Raw genomic sequence first — 24,543 nt, forward strand, 5'->3', positions numbered from 1 at the left:
ATGAGGCCTATTTATTATTTATATTAACACTATGCATATGAACGTTACTCTGCACTTTCCTGCTTTACCCATTTCTGGTTAGATACTAAATTGCATTTCATTTTCTCAGTGCTCATACTCATACTGCACTGACAACAGACTCAAATCTAATCTTTAACACTTCACACATGAGAAACTGCTTTTTCTTTGCGGCCAGTTGCAGAATATCTCAAAGTCTCACAGTCACAGATTAGAAGCTTGGTGGGATGTTCGGTCAATGACAATATCGATCCAGCTGTGACATTTTCTATTGATAAAATAACAAAACACTCCTCTGGTGCTACATGCTGTAGTCTTGGGTATGCTTGAGATGATCCGAGAGGGTCATTGACGACTGTCGCTGGATCGATGCTGTTACAAGTGGGCTTGTCGGCCGTGGAGCTGTAAACTCGGAGTTCCGTGGTGTCCCTGAAGGCGTCGGCTCTCGGGATGTGTTGTACCCTCCCTGCCCCCGCTGCCGCTGCCTGCTGCCCAGGCTGGCTGCCGGGGCTCGGGATGACGCCACCTCTCGCTCCGCCCCGGCGCAAACTCGCTCTTTGCGTTCATTTCATTCCTCTTCTCATTCCGAGCATTCTTCGCATCTCTGTCAGTGCGCGAAGCGATTCACCTACACCTTCCTGGCTGGCCCAGAAACACCAGAATAACTTGACATAGTGTTAAAAATACCCCGTAACAACCCCTTACCAAAAGAAAGGGACATTTTTATATGAGATATCAATAACGAGGTAAGTTTCAATGGTAGTTGCAGGTATCCAAACTGGTTGTAGACTTCTGTTCGTGGGGGTTAGTTGACGTCTTTGAATATACTGGACAATTGATTAAAAATGTTGGTTTATTTGGGTGTTTGTTATTTATCCCACGGCGTGAAGTAACGTTGGGTCGCCTGTTTTCCATCGCTGAGATAGATGGCCGATTCTGGTCGCTGTTGCAACAGGGTGCTCACTTTGAACACTCACTGTTGTAGCCTATGGCTTTGACATAGCAGCGAAAATCTTTGACATTTTTCACATTTTTTGAAAAGAAGCCCGATCATACGCCCCTATAAAAGCCTCGGATGCTGGTTTGTCCTGTGTTAGATCCTCAGAAAGTCCCAGCGGGTTTCGGGCTGAACTAAAAAACACACTGCACGAATAACCATTTTTTGGACAAGATGACGGTTGAAAACGTTGCTGTTTTCCTCTCCGTAGTTGGCTCAGCCGGGAGTTGTTGGAGATTTCACCGGAGCATTTTCGGACCACCTCGACGGAAACAGTGGGGAGACTTGTTGCTTCAACACGTTTGGCGGTGCCCTTTTTTAATCGTCATCGAAGTTTTGTGTAAGTAAATGTTTTTCTGTGTGTGTGCTGCTCTCCGTGTTGTTAGTGTAACTCTAAGGAAACTGAACCGCAGGGGAAGGCTAGCCAAACTCCTCCACTGTTTTATGTTGCAAGGTGGGCTAAAGCTCCTCCGTGTCCCTCCCTGACTAACTTCACGTCCCAAAACTACCAATTTGACAAAAACAATACAGTAAATTGCACTTTTTGTAGGTTCTTGTGTAACTTTGGGGGTTTTAAATAATATTTAAAGGGGCCTAACGTGACCCTGTCTAGGCTAAGTCTTTGGTTATCGTTGGTCGAGAAAGCTAGCTTAAAATGTGATGTTATGGGGCTTTTATTTGGGGTCTCCTTCATTGTTTTCCTTTCTCTACTGGAAATGCCTGCTCAGCTAAAACTCAGCTCCCCCTCAACTGTTAGGCCAGCTGTGTGTTTGTGTGTGTGTGTCACAAAGTTTTACTCTTTACCATGATTTCATCCCCATAACTTTTTGTGGACTCTGGGAAAATTACACAGGCTATTATGCAAAGGAAGGGAGGGATGGAAATAAGGCCAAAAGCTTTCATTTAGCAACGGTGAAATTAGCTTAAAAGTGGGTGTACCAAACACTGAAAGATCTCCCCTTTGGTTAGTCTCCTCTTTTTCACCCTGTGAGCTTTAAAAACGATCAGATTTGGTTTGCTTTTGAGCAAACAGCCACAGTTTGAGAGGCTCAGATATGCTGCTATGGTTCAGTCAAGGAGTGTTTGTACTTAATGCATATGTAAATCCTGAAGTAACCTCATTCATTCTCCTGAGAGCTCTTCAGTTGTGCTTTTTTCTATTAAACCTCAGTCAGCTGTCTCATCAAACTGACATCTCCTTGCTTCGGTCGTGCAGTATGTGTTGTGAAAGCTGCTGTTTTGTATTACGATAAGCGAACGGAAGAAGTAGCACCACTGAGCAATGGGGAGAAAAAGGAGAGGTTTAAAAGGAGGTCCAACAAAATCCACTTTCTGTCTCTTCTACCACTACAAGTTTTTGGCGGGGGTGTCTACAGCCTCCCTCCTCTTTTTGTGTTTAACGTGAATGCAGCTGGTTATGGCGAGTGCACAAGTTCTCTGCTCTTCATTAGTCAAAATATGCTTTTGTTGCAGTTAACTGCTGTTAAACATTTCATGTAACCAAGTCGAAAATAAAGAGCGAGAAAAGACATGGAAGAGACACACTTTTCATTTAATTAACGTGAAAGGATTGTTATCATTTCCAGGAAACGATTTGAATGCAGTCAGGCATAACCCCAGACAAGTTACAGTGTAAATCTCTTTGCTTGGAAGAAAAAAAAAAATTAGGGGTAGAAATAGATGCTTTGTTTTCAGCTTATGCAACCAGTGGACCTGTTGGATGGAAGCCTGCATAGCATTTGTGCAAGAATAGGATGTTGTCTTTGTTTGACCGCATGAGACTTTACCTCTGAAACTAGGAGTTTCCAAACTCTGTGCTTTTTGACAGAGCAGAACACAGAGCATTAAGCTTGTAGTTTGTGAAAGGGACTTGTTCACAGCTATGATGACACTGAGCCTGTGTCTTTCTGCATATTATGACTCGTCTCTTTTTAGGTTATTTAGAATTAGTCATGAGCAACACATTGCGGTCATTTGCACAGACTTAGAAAGTTTAAAATTATGTCATGTTATTGTGATCGACACAAGTGAAATTATAGCACATGCTGATGAATATCTGATGAGACAGGGTTGTGCTGTTGCGGATACATTGCTTCAAGGGCGACACAAGGGGATGTGTAACTTTGATGCATTGTTCTTTCAGGTTTTGTTCCTTTACACTGCCTTGTTGAGGTCTGAGGACAGCACTACAGACAGTGTAGTCTATCTGTTGTGAAGTGTGGACAGAATAATGTGCTTTTGAGAAGCACAGAATGGACTGTGTGACTTCGTAGAGAGAGACTCTTCTTCTCTTCAGTTGTCCAAACTGGATATTGTTCAAGGGTTGTCGACTCTCAGAAAGCCATATTTCGACTAAACATTTGTCAAATCACTTTGCTCATTTCTTGCTGCGTGGGGAAGCGTGGCAAATATCAATTTTGGCTTTTGTTTTTACAAAGCAGACATTTACTTTCCCCTGTCAGCCACGGCATCTTGTGAGCCTGGAATCATGTGTATAGACACAACAGCCTCCTACCATGTACAACATTTTCAAGCATTTAAGTCCTTCAAAGCTGGTGCTTTGTTTGTGCAGTGATATAGATTTTTGTGCACACAATAATGAATATGACCATGTTTACGCATGACATTTGAAGATACACTGACCAGATGTGCCATTTAGTATATTGGAGGGGTGAGGCCTGAAACCTGGACTGACCAGGACACGCTGAGACTCTCGGTGTGCTAAAATCTCAGAATGAAGAAGGAATCCACGCTGTTTCTTCAGCTATTCATATTATCATCATTAGCTTGAATTTTTGAATAACCTCAAATGGTTCCTGACCGTTTTGATTAATAGCGCATTAAGAGGTACAGTCTGTGTGTGAGAGTCATAACTGACTGCTGGAGAGAAGCACCAGTGTAGTCTGTGCTCCATTCAACAGGTGCCGTAGAGCAGTGATGCGTTTATTTTGTCAGGGTGACACCTCGTTTAGAATACGGCATTTCAATTCCACAAGTAGTGCTTTGAGATCGGTCATTTTCACATCCTGTTCTGATGTAATCACATCAAATCATACATTTGGGCTTAATGTTGAGGGTACATGTGAATATACATTTTTTGCAGAAGTCTTAGAATTGAAATTGTTTAAACAGATAAATGACAGTTATCAGTGAATTTGACATCCTGCACTAGAATGCAGTTCTGACTTTTAGCAGTTGTTTGTGTTTGTGCACATGGATGACGAGATGTGTTCTGCAGGTTTAAAAGGAATGAATGTCTTTGTCTCTGTCTTGGTTTTTAGTTTGTGGGTTGCACCTTTGTTAAAACAGATTAGTTGTCAGGTCTTTGACAGCTGCGTTTCATAGTTTGGTTGATAATATTTTATTTGTGCTATCGAATGTGAAAAGCTTTGGTCGTTCTCAGTTTTGACATTGTTTTTGCCTGACTGAATTCAAATGTACGTGCAATAAGGCATGTTTTCTATTTGTAGTGAGGGCCTGTGAAATTCCTCATGGGAATGTGAACACATTACGTGTCCTGCATTATAATCCAAATGATAATACACAATATTATTTTTGTTCTGAAAATCATGGGCTCGAAAAAGATCTGTGATCTGTAATTGAATCTGGACACAGAGTCATTAATTGTGTAATTAGATGTGATGTGTGGCAGGGGTAGAATCACATCAAAACATCAGTGTTCTCCCCGGTCAAAGCACGCTTTAAAAAGAGGACACTCCTGCAGGCTTCCAGACTGTGTGTGCCCTGAGGTAAACCCTGGTCTAGAAAGGGAATTTTAGAGTATGCACTGCTGCTCAGCAGTTTGAGCAGGGCCCACTGAGGCCAGTGGAGAGTGCCACCAAAAAGGAAAAGCTGGCTCAAAGCCACTGACGTCATCTAAGTAAATCTGCCTCAGTACTGCAGCCATAAAATGACTGCCAGCTACTGAATGCACTTTGGCCCTGTCAGCCACCTTAGTAAGTGCAACACATTTTTTTTTTCCTCGTGAATACGTATGGAAGACAGGCTGTGTTTAAGTCTACCGCTATTTTGCTCAAGTAGCCGCAGACTTTTCTGTTCATTCAAAAGTCGTGTTTGAACCTTACCAATTTTACTCAAAGCACAACGTGACTGAGCTGCTCTGACCCTTTGAAGTCACACCACTTTAATATTACAGCCTCATAATTTTTACCATATGGCAATGTCAGTTGTGTGTGCTGGGAAAAAAAAGGCATTTAGACAGGATAATGCCATAACCGCTGATTACTGACGCGTAATACCTCAGAAGTTATTTAGATGCTGGGACACGTACTTTTTCCTCCTATTCTTATTTGAACAAAAAGACAAATAAATGAGCTGCCTCATGGTCACACACAGATGAAAAGCAATATGCAGCCCATGAATCATTAGATGAGTCAGTTTCTGAAACCACTATAAACATTTTGAGTTCTTAACCACAATGAAAGCAGGAAATCTCGGCTTCAACAACTTCCTTTCTCAGTGCTGGCCATAGTAGCGGTAGTGGTGTTCAGCTTCCCACTAGTGAAAGGAAACCCATGGAACAAAGGCACACAGTCACTTCATTTACTGAAACTGTGTATAATTTGTGGCTTGTATTCAAATGTTGGTTATTCAGTCTCTCTGGCACCGTATTCCCCAGTCGTTGCTTGTAATAAATTCCCACAAGACCTTTCATCAATGGTCGCTGTGTTGTTATCATGGCTGACACAGATCAGGCAGGCTCTCTCTGCCCTGAAGGTGCCCTGGATTCAGTGGAGGCACAGATAGACTGGAGGGTAAGCTCACAACATTAATATGCAGGCCGTGCCCAGTAAATTAGTTTGGAATCTGATCCAGGACGCAGCAATGGAGAGCACTATTGTCCAAACTGTTTTTTACCTCCTCTGTTTAGTCGGTTTAATAGTAGGGCTGAAACAACTATTCGCTTAAATTGATTAAAATCCATTTTAAATATAGTTAGCAATGAATTTCGTCATAGATCAGCTGGGTCTACCTTCTGATGCGTGGCACACGCTGTAGCAACATCTCCTAAGGTGGGGCAGTAAAGCAGCTAATGCCACGCCGTGTGTAGCTCACGTGATGAATTACAGGAAATGACGGTGTCTGCTTTGTCTCAGGGGTGAGCAGAGAAACACACGACGACGGGTTTTATTTTTAAAAACAAACATAATGCACAGAAATTCATTCCATCTATTTTCTTTTCATTTTGGGCTTCTGGTACAGCTATTTTAAAGCTAACCCTTGACAACGCGAACAGTCCCTGTTGTGATGTTAACTATTTTACAGCTAATGCTTGATAAAGCTGGCTTCTTATATATAGCTAGTTTAAAGCTAATGCTTCACAAAGTTAACTTCCCTGATATAATTTAATTTCGTCACCACAGAAACTTGAGCAATATTAGTCAAATATATGTTAGTTACATTTCCTTTGTATTCTCAGTGCATGGCTGCACCCCCAGTGTCCATTTATCGAACTTGTCTGTATTTGCTTTGCCAAGTTGTTTGAAAGGTACAATGCTACAATGCTTTTTTCTTTTTATCAGATTAATAATCGATTAAGGAAAGTAATAATCAATAGCTTAATAGATTATCAAAATAGTCAGTAGTTGCAGCCCTGTTCAAGAGATCCAAATAGTAGACGTTTTCAGCAGGGAGTCTTCTTGGTTTATAATTGCATCATCTGCATGAGTTAGCTGTGCTGTCAGAAAACAATATCTTTTAATAATAAATGTCACCCAGTGCAATGGTGTGGCTCAGTGATGTGTTTTTAGTAGTTTTCTAACAACAGTGAAGAAGAATAAGCTAAATCAGGCTGCGGTGTCACAGGAAACACAAGTTATCACCATCAGTTCGTGATTGGTTTCAGTCTTTAAAGGGGATTCGTTGACATTAAGAATGATATAGAATATTGGCAAAGTTATTCTTTAAAATCTGTGTGGAACTGCAGTTTCAAGCTTGCAATTGTTCAGGTATGTTTTAAATCAAGGTGATTGGCTTTTCAACCAGTTCTTGCTTCCCCATCAACAAATGTTCAAGAAAACATGCATTAAATTCAGTGTTGTGTTAGCTGCACTGAACACCTCACATAGTGTCTTAGTGTAGTGTCGAACTTAATAACTACCTGTCGCACAAAAAATATCAGTCTTGGATTGTTATATCTCATTACCTACTGAATGCCCCAAAAATTCCAATTACAGTGGACCAAGATAAATTTACTGTTTGTGTTTGCTTTTTATTAAGCGCAGTGATCTCAAAATTGATTTTTCTCTCTCTCTTGTTTTCCTTCTTTCTTTTTTTTTTTTGATGGTCCAGAAGAAGTCATAAAAATAATAAAGTCATTGTTACTCTTGCGGGATCTTTGTTTCCTCTCATCTGTGTGTCCTGCTCCCACGCAGAGCACCTTCGTCTTCACGCGGCTGTTGAACCAGATGAAAGAGGATTGGCTAAATATCTTTCCGTCTTTCCATTTTGCTGTGTTAAATAAAATATTTTTGATTTAGCTTTAGTTTGGTTTACGATTTTGTGATCATGCCAATAACCTGGTGTAGTGTAGTGTATGGCATCTTTAAGATGAGTAAGTCACAGGTTTTTGACTATGTCTTGCGTAACTGACTTGATAGTCATTCAGTGCTGGCACAGAAAGTATCCAAGTATTTTGTAATTTTACATGGCCAAAAAGGTGAAAATGCAAAAACAAAAACCCCTTATTAAATTGTTTTAGCACAGAATTGTCCTTCTGCTTGTAGACATTTCTTTATTTCCTTAGAATTTAATGTTCAATTATTAAAAACATTACATTAGCTTATATTGTTAAAAAGTTAGGAAATTTGTGATATAAACATGTCAGATTTTTGTCCACTCGACCAATAAATGACAAAAAAAACCCCTGCTCAGCTTCCTCGAGCTGCACAGTCTGTTGGTATATGAACAATGAATGCCTTTACCTGGTGGGTAGCATATTTCCATTGCTCATGATGATATCTCAAAAATATTTGTGTCTAAATATATTCTTCAGGCACCCACAATCATCAACTCAGATTATACATATTTGCTCTTAAGAACAACAAAAAAATTAATCACATTTGATTTTTGTCAATATCACCTGGCTGCACAGCACCTCTTAGGAGGTTGTTTTATTTATGACAGATGAATCCGGCGTAAGCAGGAGTAGCCAAGAGAAAAAAGGAATGAAAGGAAAAGGTGGATTCGGAGAGACAGGAAAACAGGAAAGGAAGAAGTATACATGGGGACAAATGATGGTTGCAGAAGAAGAAGAAGAAAAAGAGATGAAAGTCAGCGTGAATTGGCAAAGCCAAATGCAAATGGTGGCCTTCATGCTCATCACTGTGATTTGTTTTTTCATGCCCATCCGCACGCGTCCTGAATAAGCCAGCGGCCAGCCCTCGGCCTGCTCTGCTCTCATAACTGTCAGGAGATCCTTTATCTGACGGACCTTTATTTACAGCTTTAATTTCCTGAGCTTTATGTGTTCCGCTCACACTCCACACCACTGTGACATGGGTGTATGCCGTCTGGAATGCACTGCAAATTTTTGATAGGCAAATGTCTTCTGAGCTTTCATTACATTTCATGTTTGAATGGGAAATTGTATTTTTTTATATGTTTTGGTATTACTGGCAGGACAGGGATGCACCCTCAGAAGGAGAATTTTTTTTTTCTCTTAGATTCATAGTCAATTTTCCCTCTGTTGTTCAGAGTGGCAGACCTTTAGCTATGCCTCTTTTCTGGCTGCCGACGTATCTGATGTTGTCCAGGTCATGTTGTTGCTCCCTGTTTCTCAGTCTGAGGCAGGTAGAGAGGGCTGCTTTGACAGAACCTGTAAATCAATCCTATTCTCTGGCAAACAAAGATTGATCCCACAGTGGCCTGATGGTTGCTGGGTGGTGGGATCCAGGCCTCAGATTTGAGTGGGATGATATCAGACAGATTCACGGCACCTAAGCCTGCTGGTTCAAAGAGGCATGAAATAAACACAAGGCCATTGCCAATAACAGAGGCAGCATAAGTAAGCTTTCTGGGCTCTCCAGCGGACCTTCGGAAATTGGTATTGAAAACCTTGTTTATTCATTCATCTGTACTCCAGATCTGTAGATTTATTCATGGAACCTAAAGGAAAATCCAATACAGAATCAATATTTTTGTTCTCACATTCTTTTGTGGTTTAGTGACACACTCGAATCTGTTTAATATGTTTTTGACATGATTGGGGTAGTTAGAATTTCCCCTGCTGTTCACCCTATTTTCTAAAATGAAATTGCAGTATTTTAAATGCATGCTCCAGTTTTTATTTTTTTATTTAATGGCTAGGACTCATATTCATTGCTGCACCTGTTGATTTTGATTTATTTTAAACAGTGGCTGCATGCCTGAACTGTATTTTGAGTGGTAAAGCTCTTTAAATAAATGAAATTCAGAGAGTATTTCCATAGATTTTTGGTTAATTGCGTGTTTCCTGTAACTGCACCTCAAGGTCCCCAAAGACCTGCTGACAAAGACTGCATTCCATAAACATGCTTTTCACAAGGTAATTAATTTGTTTTAATGACCAAAAACTAAATGGAATTTCAGTATCATCTGTCATTGTAAATGTTCATAGTAGGTTACGTGTTGCTCAAAATGGAATACTTTTGACATCGCTGTTACAATTATGCAAAGGCCAGGATGTCTTTACAACACGCTGAAAATGTTGAGTTTTGAAATCACATGGTAATTATAGTTTTGCACACTGTGGCCTCTACTGTGGGCCATTATGGGGTGCACAAAAGTCATTCACAGAATCATTATTGCACCCTCTGAGATAACGGCACAAAAGAACTCCACATGGAAAATTACATTTGAGACCTCTCATCTGCTATTTCATTACCTTGCTCTGTCTGATGGGTGAAATGGGTTCTCTTAATTTAAGGAGCTGGATTCCAGCTTGGTGAGTGGTTTATGCAATCTCACAGTAAGTGTAATTTCCCATAATGCCATGTCACAGCTACTACTCTGCTTAGCTACCACGTTCACTTATTGCTTTGCAGGCCATCTCCACCCCGCATCTCACAAATAAGACCATTTCTATGGTGTGCACCCTACAAAGACAGAAGTATGTAATTATCTGTAAGACACAACTGTTTCGATGGGTGACATTCATACCTTCTTTTGATGGACATAATTAGTCTGCAGATGCTGCGGCACTAAGAGACTGTCTTCGATGACAACTCTGCCAGGTCATTCACACGTTGCACGCAGCAAAAGCATCCGATTGATGTCGCCCGATGCATAGAAAGGATGTGGATGTCTTTCATTCTGTATTATTTCATCTATGTTTGAATGAGAGCAAGTCAACAAACCCCATTTGACATTGGAGGATACAGATAAAGTATCAGTTTAATAGATCAATATATAGGTGGATTTTTCAGTTCTCTGATGCTGGTATGAAAAGACAAAATATCACACGCTCTTTACTGTGCTCACATGAGTAACTATACCCCACATCCTTTTCCTCCTTCAATGCAAACACTCATTTCCTCCCGTGTTACTCCACCACATCCCATATTATATTGGTAATAATTTGACGTTTCGTAAACATCAGTGTGGTGCAGTAGTAGACAGTGCAGAATTGAGGAACATGAGCTGAATGAATGAAAAGGGGTAATAATTCCACAGATCATCCAAACAATGAAATATTTTGGACCAACAAATAAGAACTGGTTCTGCAGCACAAAACAGGCTGTCAGTTCACAATGAAGGAAGGAATAGCATTACTTTGAACATCACCCAATGTTACCACATGCAGCTTCACATAACCTTTTGCAAGAAGCATAAAGTTCTCATGATGCTGCTAATAATTTATAGTTGTGTAATATTTGTTAACAAGTAATTCTTGAATCTGTCAATAAATTATTTATGGATGGAAAAATGTTGCATTAGTCTGCACCCATGTTTTATTCATGTTCATATAAATGATTAGTTTGCACATTCTCCGAACATCTGCTACTTGCAGCCACTGAGCTTAAGTAGAATGACGTTTTTCAGCTCGAACGGTGTTAGCATTGCTAACACTTTCTGAATTTGTTGAAAATGTAGTCTCAAAGCGTTTTAGAAAGGATCCGGATGAAGACACAAGACCCTGAAAGCGAATTTGTTTAATTCACAAGTCCATCATATTTGAATGCAAGCTAGAAACAGGTCAGATCAACGCGTTTGTTTGGAAAAAAGTACCCAAAACATACTTTTGAAACAATTGAGGCTTTGTGCCGCTTGGATAAAAATGGAAGGACCAGCTTGCAAATGTAGTTTTTGAAGAAAATGTATCTGGGTGTGAATGTGCATGAAGCCTATGGCAGGAGTTCTGGATGACTGGAGACAATGGGGAGATGCAGCATTCTGTGTAACACAGCGTGGTAGTTCCAGGCTACAATGTAAAAGTGATTGTTTTAGAACCTCTGTGCAGCTTGTAGGTCTAACTTTTATTGCTTCACTTGTATGTAAGACTTACTTTCCTGGAAGTCTTGAATCCCCTGGGGTCTAAGGGATTGTTGCCCTGTATTGACACCCTAACAGGAGCACTTGAACCACTGTCCCCAACCATGTCAGATTATTATACGCATTGGGAAATTATATGATGATACACAAATCTAACAGTTGTTGCTTTAAGAGGAGCAGGATCGAAGTTGAAAGTCAGTTCATTCAGTGTTGTGCTGTTGTGTTATCTGTTTTGGTTGACTTGTTTCATTTCCCACAGATAATGATCAGCATCCTGAAGACACATTTGATCTCATATTAGAGAAAAAGCCCTCTGGAGAAACATTGTTTATGGGGTCATTTTGTAGAAAAGACATATTAATGTTTATCTGAGCTGAGTGATTTGAGACATGCTCAGTGATCTAGTAACTTCAAGATCTTGGCTTTTTGTTTCTCTTCCCTCTCTGAAATATCTCTAACACATCTGCCCGTAGGGTCGGCACAAATAGTTTTGATTTGTGTTCTTGAATGAACCAAAACCACAGCGTTTCCATTATAATTTAGGGGAGAGCATTCGTCAACAATAGTTTGATATGGGACTACAATGAACGATTATTTTAATTATTGATTAATCTGCCTATTATTTGATTACTGATTGTCAATCCGCTAATCGATTCATTATTGCAGCTCTAAATTGATTATGTGATTACACGAGTGTCTTCTTGTCAGGGAGGGTAGTAAGCAGAGTTCAGGTTTAACAATTCATTGCATGTTGCCGTAACAGTATTCATTTCCTGGTGTGATGTCAGAGCAAAGGACCCGCAGAGGAGGGAAACATCAGTGTGTAAGAATCAATCTGTGGTGATGGACAGAGCCACAAAGTCACTAAAGGCTGCTCAACATGTCTCTTTATCAGCTCATTGTAACAGTGCTCACAGGAAAAACACATGTTTTTCATAAGAGGTTTAGAAGGACACACGAAAAATGTTTGTCAACCTATGGATAAAAGAGCTCTCGATTGATCGTTGAGCTGAAATATTTGTTTTTACTTGGGATGTTTTGATAAAGTTGTGAGCGAGTTTGTGCTTTTAAAATGTTACAAAGAATGTTTCAGTAGGCTAGATATTTTAAAGCTTTATTGAAACGTACTAGCATCATCTGGAGAGAAACATATCTTTACAAAGTCATGGAATTTTTTAACAGTACTTCAGCTTTTACAAATACGTCTGTATTTCAGTGTTTGGACTTGATGAGGAGGGAAACAAATATTTTCTTCAGAACTCCATCTCGCTATGAAAATGTAAGCTGGAAGTGATTACGAGCACAGTTCATCATTTGGTTGGGATGAGAGGAGCACATCTAGAAAGAGTCCCAGGCTTTTAGTGGTTGAAATGGGAATTTTTTTTTCCCCCTCCCTCATCAGTTTGTGAGTTCGTTCTGCAGTGTCAGCAGTCAGCACACAAAAACGGAATTCAGTAAAAGCTCTCTCTGCTCTCTGGGAGTTTTTTTTTTTTTTTTTTTTTCCCCAACAGCTTGCTCCCATCCCCCCTTTCCCCCTCATGAACTGACATGCTGGAAGAAACATATGCTACTATTCCCACTTCCTGACAGCTTGTGCTGCTTGAATAGGATCTTGCTCAGGGAGGAAGCAGTTGTCTGGAAGAAGGGGAGAGATTAAGAAAAGAGAGAAATGTCAGTGAATTATTAGTAAAGGAAGTAAAACATAAAAGTATTTTTCATCATGAATTAAGCTAAAGACACAAACAGTTTGATAGCTAACGCAAGCGAAGACTATATATTGGAAGTCCAGTCTGTTTCTGTGTTTGGCCTTGAGTTTGACTGTAGGAAAAAAATGACAGTAACATTCAATAAACATGTTAAGGAATGTTTGCATGTGATCAAAACAGGACAGTGTCGCTTCGTGTGGTGAACTCACTGAACACATTGACCTCCATGAGCCCCAGGACTGCTGTGCACTCAGAAACGGCTCATATCCTATTGTGTTTAGGTAAAAAATAACACTTCAGGTTGCACAGTGTGAATGAAGCAGTTAGAGCATAAGCTAAGACATGCAGCTGAATTTAGTCTAGTATATACAGCCTGTCGGAGAATTTCCTCTTTGGCTAGTGGTCAGCTGAGAAGTACTCCAACACATGGATGTCTCATCCACTTGTTGCTTTGCCAATTCCCTCGGGAAGCTGGTCAGAGAGCCTGTCTGGCAGAAGACGGGCCTTTCTTGTATTCCTCCATGCTTTTTTGTTCAGCTCTAACAGTCACTCACCTGTATACAATATTTATCTACCTCTAATTAAGACTGTTTTGTCTTACATGCTTTGAGTATACCAGTTAGCTTGAACTATGTTCTTTTTCCTTGTATGGGCACATTCAAGGTGTTAACCTGTGTATCAGCATTTGATAGACAGCCCATTTAACAAATAGATGAGGACTGGCAAGTTCTTAGATAAACTTTCTTTCTGATAGCACTTACTCCCTTGTAAAGCCCAATTTATAGTTTCCACATCTGTGTGGCATCACAGGTCCCCCAAAGCCTGCTTGCTCACAAAATGTATTATTGTATGGAGTGTATGTGCATGCTGACAAAAGTGCATGAACACACACTTATGCACGTACCCAATGGAGTATAAGCAGAACCTTGTGCATGTCTATTGGCTGTGTTTGCTTTTGGGCTTTGTCCACCCATTTAGCCAGCACACAGATTTTACAAGTATAAACTCATGACAAAGGATGTATGAGTCTCACTGCATATCTCACCACAGCTAATTTGTTTTCTTATGTAATTTAATCTTAATAATCTCTTTCAAAGTGACTTAAAGTCCTGGGTCAAACTCTGTGGCCGCTGATGTGCAGAATGCTTTCCATTCATGGCCACACAGTGTATACTGACCGCAGCGCTGCTCAGTCTCATTTTACTGCACACATGCTTCGCTGGTGCCCACTAAAATTCCACGATTAGTCACATCTGTACATTCATGAAGTTGTAGTGTGTAAAAGTCATTTCCCATAATATGTGGAATAGTCTGGTGTTCTATGTGACTGGACATGCAGCAAATCTGCTCCAGATTTTGTCACCGCATAATGATGCAGTCGTCAGTTTATTAGCTGCGGATTCACCCAGGAGCTTGTTGGTCTTGTCAATAGCCACTGGTGAGAAGAGACTTTCTCCAGCTGTGTGAACCGCTCAGTAAGATGCACAAAGGGGGCTGGTTCTTGGATTGTGCTGTAGTCTGTAGTTTTCTTCTGATGCCTGTAGCCTTTTTTTTCTCTCAAAAAAGAAAAGTGTCTGCTTTCTATGTGTCGTCATGAGGTGATGGCTGTGGTGGACATGAGCTCTCCAGATGAGTGGTCTCCATGCTTCCCCCCTGCTTTAATTTATGCAGCGTAGTCTGGCTGAACATAAATGTTTTTTTTTTTTTTTTTTTTTAATGTGTTACTTCATGTGTACACGTGGAAGCTGCCAACTGCAACCACAGTCTGGGCCTTTGCGTCAGAGTCATACGCTGCTCTCTCATTTCCCCACCTAGATTTATCACTCCAGAAATCAACCAGCAACGTTAGGATGACAGTTCTGAAGGGAATCATATTATAGCTTGTAAAAATATATAAACGTAAAAGCTACGGTACAGGTGCTGATGTAAGTTTCAGAATATAATTCAAAAACATTGAGCCAGGTTATGTACAAATTAACCAGTGACTAGCTTGCAATTGCTCCATGACTGTTTTAACCTGTGTGGTGTTCTGTGTCATCTTTCATGCATGGGGTGCATTTCCGTCATAGTCTGAAGCATTGATTTGATCTCTAAAAGTCTGAAATGTGATGTATCCTGTCATTTAATAAGAAGGAAATGGCACAAGTCTGTGAAAGTGCTTATGGAAATCATTCTTGGTGATATCCAAGCTTGTTTGACAACTTCTGCTCCGTATCGTACTCTCCACTAACCTGTGTACTGTGTTGTTTTCTTGGACGCAGACGTCTGCTCCCCTGTTGCGGAGAGTGACCATTTGGTTGTGTTTGTTTGTTTATTTGGGAATTCCAGGTCTCTCCCTAGTCTGCTCCAGGCTTCAGCTTGGAGAGCCCAACCGCCACGATTGATCCCAGCAGTTGGAGCGGCAGCGAGAGCCCTGCCGAGGACATGGAGAGGATGAGCGACTCGGCAGACAAGCCCGTAGACAATGATGCCGAGGGGGTGTGGAGCCCTGATATTGAACAGAGCTTCCAGGAGGCCCTGGCCATCTATCCTCCTTGTGGACGCAGGAAGATCATCCTTTCTGATGAGGGAAAGATGTATGGTGAGTACACATGTGTGTGAGTGGTGGTTGTAACATATTTTTCTGATAGCTGAGAACTGAAGGCACTTGAAGGAACGGTTTGACGTTTTGAGGTTTATGCTTATTTTTACTTTCTTACCAACAACTAGATGAGAATATAGATACCACTCTCATGTCTGTAGCTAAGCTTAATATGACAACTAGGACACAGCTAGTTTGGCTCTGTGTGGAGGTAACATAACACACCTGCCAGCACGTCTAAAGCTCACTAATTAACATGTTGCATCTCATTTGTTTAAACCATAAAAAGTTGTGAGCTTAAAGGTAAAAGGGGTTGTTAATGGGACTATTTCTTAGCTTCCAGGAAATAACTGTGCCTAGCCAAGAGGCTGAAACATAACCCCCTGCAAAACCTCTCGTTTTTTTCTCTTATGTGTTTGCATGAATTCACTGCTGGCTGTAGTTTCATATGTCATGTACAGACAAGTGAGCGGTGCTCATCTCATTTATATCGCTGCAAAAAATGTGAATAAGCTCAGTTGTCGAACAATTCCTTTAAAAAGAAAAAAAAAAAAGCCTCAATACAAGGCCCTGCCGGGTAATGTAATATTATAAGACTGCCCGTCTCAAATTTATCAATGATGGGCTCTGTGATGGTCACCATATAGCCACTAGTCTGGTTCACAGAAGTGCAAGTTTATAAGTAAAGCAGCATGAACTATTAGTCAGTAGCAGATGGTACTGCGACTGCCACCAGCTGTGCCCCCTCTCCCCCCTCCATTTCCCTCCATTTCTGGCTGGGTGATGTCATGGAAAGAGGGAATATTTTCTCTCTCTGGTGTTGGACCGTCTCACAGCCTGTCAGTGTCAAGTGAAAGCAGAAAGCCCCTCAGAGCATTCGCTTGCAGCTGTCATGTGACCCCTCCGGCCAAACAAAATGTAAATTCTAGGAGTTGCAGTGAAACCCCTCAGCTGCCACTACAAAGATGTGGGTCCAGACAACAGGACCCTCCCCACTGTCCCTTCCTCCTATTCCCTCATCCCCATTCAGAGAAGGCTGCCAGAGAAGCTGCCCCTCTGCTTTGGATTAGAGCATGACAATTTGGTTTCTCTAGAGTTATAAATTAGCAGTGCTAAGTGCTCTCAAGTTTTCTTTCGTTGGCCTCTCAAGATATTGTTGCTTAAGATAGATTTAAAACCCTAATAACAAACCCAAAGAAAGGCTTTGTTTTTGTGGGCTTGAATCTACCTCAAAATCTGCTGAAGGGACAACTGCAGTGTTGAACAGAGCTTCGTCCTGCCAGATGTGCTCTGTATCTGGTTACACATTGTCTCACTAGTAGCAGAATCATTGGGCTGCCTTTTCTGCCATTACTGAGTCAGAACTGTTTGACACAATACAAAAATGAATTTCTTTCATCTTCCAGTGTGCACACTGAAAGGATGCAGTTTGGAAACCTAGAGTGTGGTTCCATGTTGCAAAATGATGACAATGCTGCTGTTTTTTAGCTGCTGTGTGTGCAAAGAGCTGTAGAAAAACCAGGAGGTACATTCTTTTGATCTTTTAAGATTAATGGTAGAATCATGCATGCAGTCCCCTCTCCTAACATATCAGAGTTTGTTGGGACTTTTGTAACAGACGACAGATTGGTATCAGTCTGATCTACGGGTGCTTTCTCAGGGGCTCGTTTTTCAGCCCTGCAACTGTGGCTGCATCCCAGTGCCAATCCCATCATGCCATGAACTGTGACAATCTCCCAAAGCTAGGAAGGCATTAAAGGTGCCATGAGTCTTTCTTGAAGAACAAAAAAAAAGCAGCCACATTTCATTTTGAATAGACTGCTTCAGTTTATTATTAGAGCACAATGTAAAATTAGATTAGGAACAATTGAGTGGATTTTGGATGGTGTTATTACATTGTACGCAGTGTGTACACAGTCACATTGTCATTTCAGCACCAGAAATGGTGACATTTGGAGGCATCAGGACAATAAGTGCTGATGCCTACATTCACTCTAAGTTAGAAATGTTTTGCAGCTACATCCCAGAAATCATGGAGTGAGGCCATACATGAACTCAGTGTTGTGCATTTACAGTTTTTGTGTTTAAATCTCACAAAAGGCTGACTGATGCGGATTTGGTGCAGCTGTACATTCCCTTATTCCTCTATATGTCAAAATAAGCCAACAAATTTTCACACCTGCTATGTGCAGGACATTTAATGTGAAGACAGTCTTGCATGCAGGAGTCAATTATATATAGGCAGCTTTTTTAAAAATATTGAATAAGACCCAAACCCTGGCTGCATGCCCGCTATAAAAACAAAGATGCTGTCTTTGTCATGTGAGTGTGTATTCTTGGTGGGATGCCTCAGTTTTATGCAGTGCCCCTAGCCAACTCTTTTGAATACCATCAGAGATGATAAGTAACCAATGAATTGGTCCTCCATGCTGCTACAAGGGACTGATTTGTTTAAAATATCCAGTGATTTGCCTTTTAAGAGGGGAAGGGTTCAGCTAACCAACGCAAGGCTGTAATCCAGGTCCGTAGGGGTTATTACAGTCACAGACAGTGTGGTGAACACAAAACCTCTCGTGGCATCTGAGATGAGAGTTGTCTACAAGGAGACAGGTATTTTGTAGTTGAGGGACCCTGGGGATGGCATAGTGTTCCATACACAGAGCTCATCACAAGAGGAGCCGCCCTGAGTGCCCTTAAGCCCTTTGTTATCCTGGGGTAGAGTGCAGTTAATTAGCAACAGTCTCTATAGCAACTGTGTTGCAGTACAAAACAATTTCTAATTTCTGCTTCTTAGCTTATTGTGGTGTTTACCTGAAGTGTTTCGGATGTGCTGAGACCAGTGTTGGCTGGCGCTGTGCCCATTGTCTTAGGCGGTAGAAGACACCATATCTGCATAGACTGCATCAACCGGCACTTGCCGTGGCCCCAGAGTTTACTTAGGAGAATATTTTAAAAAGTAAAGGGAAATAGAGGGCACTGGCTCCTGGCCAAAGGCCTAAGACTCTGCAGTTGCATAATGCACCTGCTGTGCTAGGCTGCATTCATTTATCCCAGAAATAGAGTTGATAAATGAAACAACACGCTTCACTCAAATTGTATGTTTATTCATTGAGTTATGTATTTGCACTTGCCCCGCAAGCTAAATGACATTGGCGAATTTTTCTCAGTTACTGTTGAAAAAAAAAAGAAAAAAAAAAAAGGAATAGCAGATTTCCATCTACTCACAAAAAAATATGTAAATTTGTACTCGTAGGCTATACCATAACCATAGCCATGTAGTGTTTTTCTTGTTATTTCTGCGACAGAGACAGGGCGACCAGTTGTCTTTTCAAGTGCTTATGGTGGCGTCCTTTCAGGTGCTTTTTAAACATGTGTCATTTTGCCTGCTATAAGTCTGTTTCTGATAAACACTAGCAGCAGTTATACCATAAATTGCACACATTTATCCTAAAAATAAGAAATGCTGTCATCAAATACGTGAAGCATCCCTTTATTTTGCTATATTCACCCCGTAGATGGACTGCTGGACACTATGCCACTGTCCGCACGTCTCTTTTGATGTAAAGCTTTTTGCATTACCACTCTGCTGTTTGCTCTGCCATCTCGTCAGTGATCCAGCCCAGACCCCCCCCTGTGGGAACTAAGTGGCACTTGGTTTGCAGAGATGCCAAGGATGAGTTAGATATAATGAGCAGACCTGGCTTGCCCCCGATGGCCCAGCACTGTGCTCCTCTGGGGCTCGTCTCATCGGGCCGAGAATGCTCTGAGACAGAGCGAGCGGACCTGCTCCTCCCTGCTGGGCGGATAATGAGGAATTTTGGGATCAGCTCAGGCTCCCCAAGTCACCTACATTCACTCAGAATGGAGTGTGAGGAACTTCATTGCAGGAGAGGCATCACACACCTCCAGAATAATCCCTCATTTGTTCCCCTGCCATTGTCAGGGTAAGACTACTGTGTTTTCACACACATGGTAGTGAAAAAAGTCCAATTATTTTATGTCTTCCTCAAAAGGAATAACTGTCGAAAGTGTAAATAGTATTGATGCAGGTATGATGAGGCAAAGAAAAGGGTCTTTTTGAATTATGATTCAAGATTTTAGGGTTGTGGCAAACTGGTTATTTAGCCATGGTGGGTTGCTATGGGGATGACGTCTTTCAACCTGAAATAGTGACAAGGATCAAATATGCGCCTACAGTCGATGCGAATGGGTCAACAAGCATGAATCGAACTGGTTTTGTGGTCCTCTCTCGAACAGGGCAGAACACTGTCAGACTGCTGTACTCAGGTTTGCGGATAGGAATTTGCTATTGATGTTAATACAGTATGTAATACAATATACTAAAAAGGAGAAGAAAAAGAGATAAAGAGATTGTGAGCAAGAGGTAGAAAATAAACAGAAACTCGATGGAATTCTGCCCTTTAGCAGTGAGGTGTATGAAACAGTCACAGGCATCCAGGGATTAACCAGTGATGGCGGTCTCATATGAATGGTCTGCATCATTTGAAAGCACATTACATTCACCAGAGAGCATCATACACGAAGTATGAAAGATGTATCAGTTTGTCCTCCTGTCTCTCCGGTGGCGTGAAACACTCTTTAATTTGGACGATGCATTATTCAGGTTTCCAAGGCACCCACAACAGCTGTGTAAGTCAAATAGTATATGTTTTTATGTGATCTTTTCACGTCCCTGTCAACACGCCTTTCGCTGACACTCCTTCTGCACCTGTTGTTTTGCGCCGCAAATGAGTTGCACACAGAGTCAGAGTATTTGGACAACAGCCGACAGAAACACGAAGGCGACAGATGATTTGAGATCTTAATTTAGCTTGTTTTGTTTGTTTCAATTCCAATGTATGTTCAGCCTTTGACCCATGTGTGTTTCTGTGTCTCTGAGAACGTGCAGTTAATGAGACTCAGCCCCAAAATGGATCTACAGTTAGAGCTCCCCTGTTGCTGAGCAGCAGAATTGATTTTGAAGTGCATATTATTTCATGGCAGTCTGTTCAGAGGGCAGATTTCAGCTCTAACTCATACCCATGTTGTGGTGACCAAGCATAACATGATGTGAGCTTCCAGTCTCCTGCCCACAGCCTCGTGTTGTTGGCGGTTCACGGCTCACGGGGCTGCTCACCGTGAACAGTGGTGATGATAGAGGGGCTCAAGGTGTAAGCAGTACTGATGCTACCCAGACTGTGATGAGATGTCAGTGAGGAAGGATTGGATAGTACAAAAACAGTTGACTTTCTGAGACAGAGAGAATTGCTTTCTCGATCAAATGGTGTGTTGCAACACCCTAAATGCAAATGCAAAATTAGCATTTGTGATTGTTTCAATATTTTAGGAATTTAGTCCTAGTACTGTTTTTTTTCCAGAACAGCCTGAGAAAGAAGCCAAACAAAATGCTCATTGTGTCTGTTTGTGATTTTCTGTCGGTCTGTGTGGAAGTGTTTGCCCTGAATGGTTGGATAACAGGCTGTGGCTCTCTGCCTTCCTGAATCAGGAGTACATGGGGTGTGTCCCTGCTCTGAGGTCTGTGTGAGGCCCTCTGAGGCGGGCTTCTGGTTTCAAGTTGCATGCTCCCAATTGGCTGCTTTTGTTTGACTAAAACACAGTGAGTCTCTGAGCTTCTTAAAGATGCAGTGTCACTTTCGTGTTCTCTTCAAGAAATCATCTGTTTGGTGCTGATTACATCATATTCCACTGATGAAACACTTTTATTCTGATGAGATCATCTCATACTGATGGGGCCATTTTGTGTAATCAACATATGAATGGAATCTGAATGCCAGTGTTATTTTCTCGTCCAGAGCGCAGGGACCTCACTCCACGGCGAACAGAGACCGTCATCTCTTCCTTTGCTGTTTGTGCAAAAGAGAAAGGTCTCTCAACACTGAAAATCATCTCTGGAAACAAAGGAGGACTGTAGCCACAGCCATAAAATTATCATACTCAATGCTGTGTTATGGTCTGACCCCCATATCATATATGACCAATCCTATCATTATCCGTGTAATGTAATAGTAAGTGCATGTCTATTAGGTCGTGATTATCAGGAGTATTTCCATTAATTGTTTGAGACCTTGCTTCTCTCCAAACTTGGATTCAATTGCAACTTGCTGTCAGGACTCCCTCGGCTTGCGCTCACAATTACAAAAAAACGTGATGCACAAGAGCCCATCATGACCACGAAGTTTGGCTTTTCATTTAAACATATTGGTCGCAGCCAACATATCTTCCTTTGTGCTCAGATGCTGAATTGATCCTGAGAGATTGAAAATATTGATTTGACTCAGTGTCTTACTTTGTTGTGGAGAAGGGGGGCAGTGCACCTTCCTGACTGTTAGCGCTGTGTTCACACATTGGACTTGCCACACAGCCAGTTCCTCGGGAGACTCATAATTACAGCCGTCCTTTCAGATTAGTCCAGCAGCCTGTCCAACTGTGGCTTCACTCCCTGGTCATTTATTTCATCCCTTTTCCTCTCCTGAGAGGCACACCTCAACACAATGACCAGGCCAACCTCTACAATAATGTATGTGATGATAAACACAGTGGCTCCTAATTGATAGAGTGATTCAGACAAGGGCTGCCTGTGCAAATTGGTCCCCTGTGAGTATATTGCACAGAGTTGGGACTAGCAGGTTTCAGCTCTGGTCTTGTTTGAGGCGTAGAGCTGGGAGAGAGGAAATAGAATGGGCTGGACCCTGCTGAGTGATAAAGAGGCTGTCTTTGCCTCCTCAGCCCCGTCTGAATACAGGCACAGTTCAGCAGAGGTTGGCTGCTGTAATCCTCTCAGTGTCTCCAGGAAGGCTCAGGTTAGTGACCTGCTGCTTTGTGATGTCTTGTAAGATTTTGAGAGAACACCTCACCTTTAATCCCCCACTGTTCAACTAACACATTAGCTCAACCACTCCTGACCCAGCCCCTGCAATAAAGCCTTTTATCCAGCTCAATAAGGTCATTTGAAGTTAACTATTGATTTCTTTTGGTGTCCAGAGAAAAAAATAGATTTTTAAAGAGCTCTTAATTACAGCTGCACACTGCATTATATAGAGAACTTAGTTTTGCCATGGCTGGATTTTTAGCTGTTGCAGGTCACAGTGAGTGTGTTTCCATCTACCTGTCTCTATGCATATTTTCAATTTGTACATAAAAAAAACCTGAGTTCAAATACCAGAAATTTTGGGGGAAAAGTGGAAATATTGATATTGAAAATCAATAATAAATAAAAGCAAAGTACAACAAAGTACTATGGAAACAGGCTTGGCCAGTTAATCGTGACGTACATGTAGAGTTTGACTTCACTGTCCACCAAAGCTTTTGCTCCACTGGAGACATGAAAAATGATGGCATACGAAAACATAAGATTTGTGTTGCGATGAGGATACTGTAACCTTCCTCGAATTAACACATGGAACAACACACATCTCGCTGTATCCTCTTCAGCTGTGGTTTAATGGCACCTGATTGAAGTATTAGCTGCACTAACTTTATATCAGTTCAATGAAGTGCTAATATTTGCATAACAATAGTCAAAGGAAATTCTTAATTTGCATATTCCTTTGCCAGTTTTCTAGAATTTTTTTTTATATTTGTGCCAAATTTGGATGGAAACTAGGCCAGTGAAACAAAATGACTTTGCAGATATTGCAGCTCAGATTTGCTCTTTTTTGTACTGTTTTGTATTTGTGTACTGATAAATGCTGATATAATTAATAAAAAAAAAAAAAAAAAACCCTTTTCACCAGAAATGTGTACCTCTGCTTTCTTAACAAGGTCAGTACTGTTAAGACAGTGGCCTTCTATGCAAATCAAAGCACATATGGCAAGAAATAATAACCCTAAGCAATGCTGTCATGGTTGTAAAATAGAGACAAGTTTTATGGTAAATGTTGTGTTGTCAAAGGTAAAAACATAGATAGACATAAAGCAGAAAACCCGCACTCCATTTCTTACCTCAGTTCAGAAACTCTCTGGCTTTGAAATAAATGAACTGCTTCTAATTGTAGGCTTTCATTTTTCTGTGTCCCTGCTTTTCTTGTCTAAATGAGGACTGAATAGAGCTGTTTCCTGTGGATGTGGGAGGAACACCCATGAACATGTGAGGCCACAACTGAAAGAGCCTGTGAGAGTTTTACAAGACATTAAAACGACTGCTATGTGTAAATGAGAGTATGTTAACAGATTACCATAATAATCACCTTCCACTAACTCATAAAAATGCGAAATTCTAATTCTGATAAGTTAAAAGCCAAAACCATCAGTGCTAGGACAATGAAAAGATGTATTTATGTTTTTCTTATAATTCCTGGTTCTAATATTTATATCATAGGAACTGACTCAAATACATGATACATAAATGCCCTTTTAATGAAAAGATATATGGGCTGGAACCTTTCCGTTTTAGCCCAGAGGCTGTGTGTGTGTGTGTGTGTGTGTGTGTGTGTGTGTGTGTGTGTGTGTGTGTGTGTGTGTGTGTGTGTGTGTGTGTGTGTAGGAGGAGGAGGAGGGATTTCCATTGTGTCTCAGAGAATAGCTTTAGTGTTTGTGATCATTGTGGCGTCACGCATGCGACGTCTGGCCTTGAAGTCTTTCTTATGGACCCACGCTTCCAGTGCGAGAGTCCAACAATACAGGAAGTTAAAACACTTGTAATGGACAGATGGTGGACTGTAGTCAGGTGTTATGATCAGCAGACATTCATCTTGTTTTTTTCCTCAAGAGATTTGCCTGCTGAAGAGGCC

General features: G+C 41.2%; 1 protein-coding gene across 8 annotated transcripts in view; it reads left to right on the top strand.

Moving 5' to 3' along the window:
• The first annotated feature begins 595 nt into the window (after positions 1-595).
• tead1b (TEA domain family member 1b) overlaps positions 596-24,543 on the top strand; it is a 48,130-nt gene continuing 24,182 nt past the window's right edge. For all 8 annotated transcript variants that reach the window (XM_076728466.1, XM_076728458.1, XM_076728475.1 and 5 more), the window contains exons 1-3: positions 596-764; positions 1,227-1,355; positions 15,541-15,793. In XM_076728466.1, the coding sequence (XP_076584581.1) occupies positions 15,637-15,793 (157 nt within the window). In that variant the 5' untranslated portion in view covers positions 596-764; positions 1,227-1,355; positions 15,541-15,636. The remainder of the gene's footprint in view (positions 765-1,226; positions 1,356-15,540; positions 15,794-24,543) is intronic.

The sequence above is a fragment of the Chaetodon auriga genome, chromosome 1 (assembly GCF_051107435.1).
Source record: "Chaetodon auriga isolate fChaAug3 chromosome 1, fChaAug3.hap1, whole genome shotgun sequence".
Lineage (NCBI taxonomy): Eukaryota > Metazoa > Chordata > Actinopteri > Chaetodontiformes > Chaetodontidae > Chaetodon > Chaetodon auriga.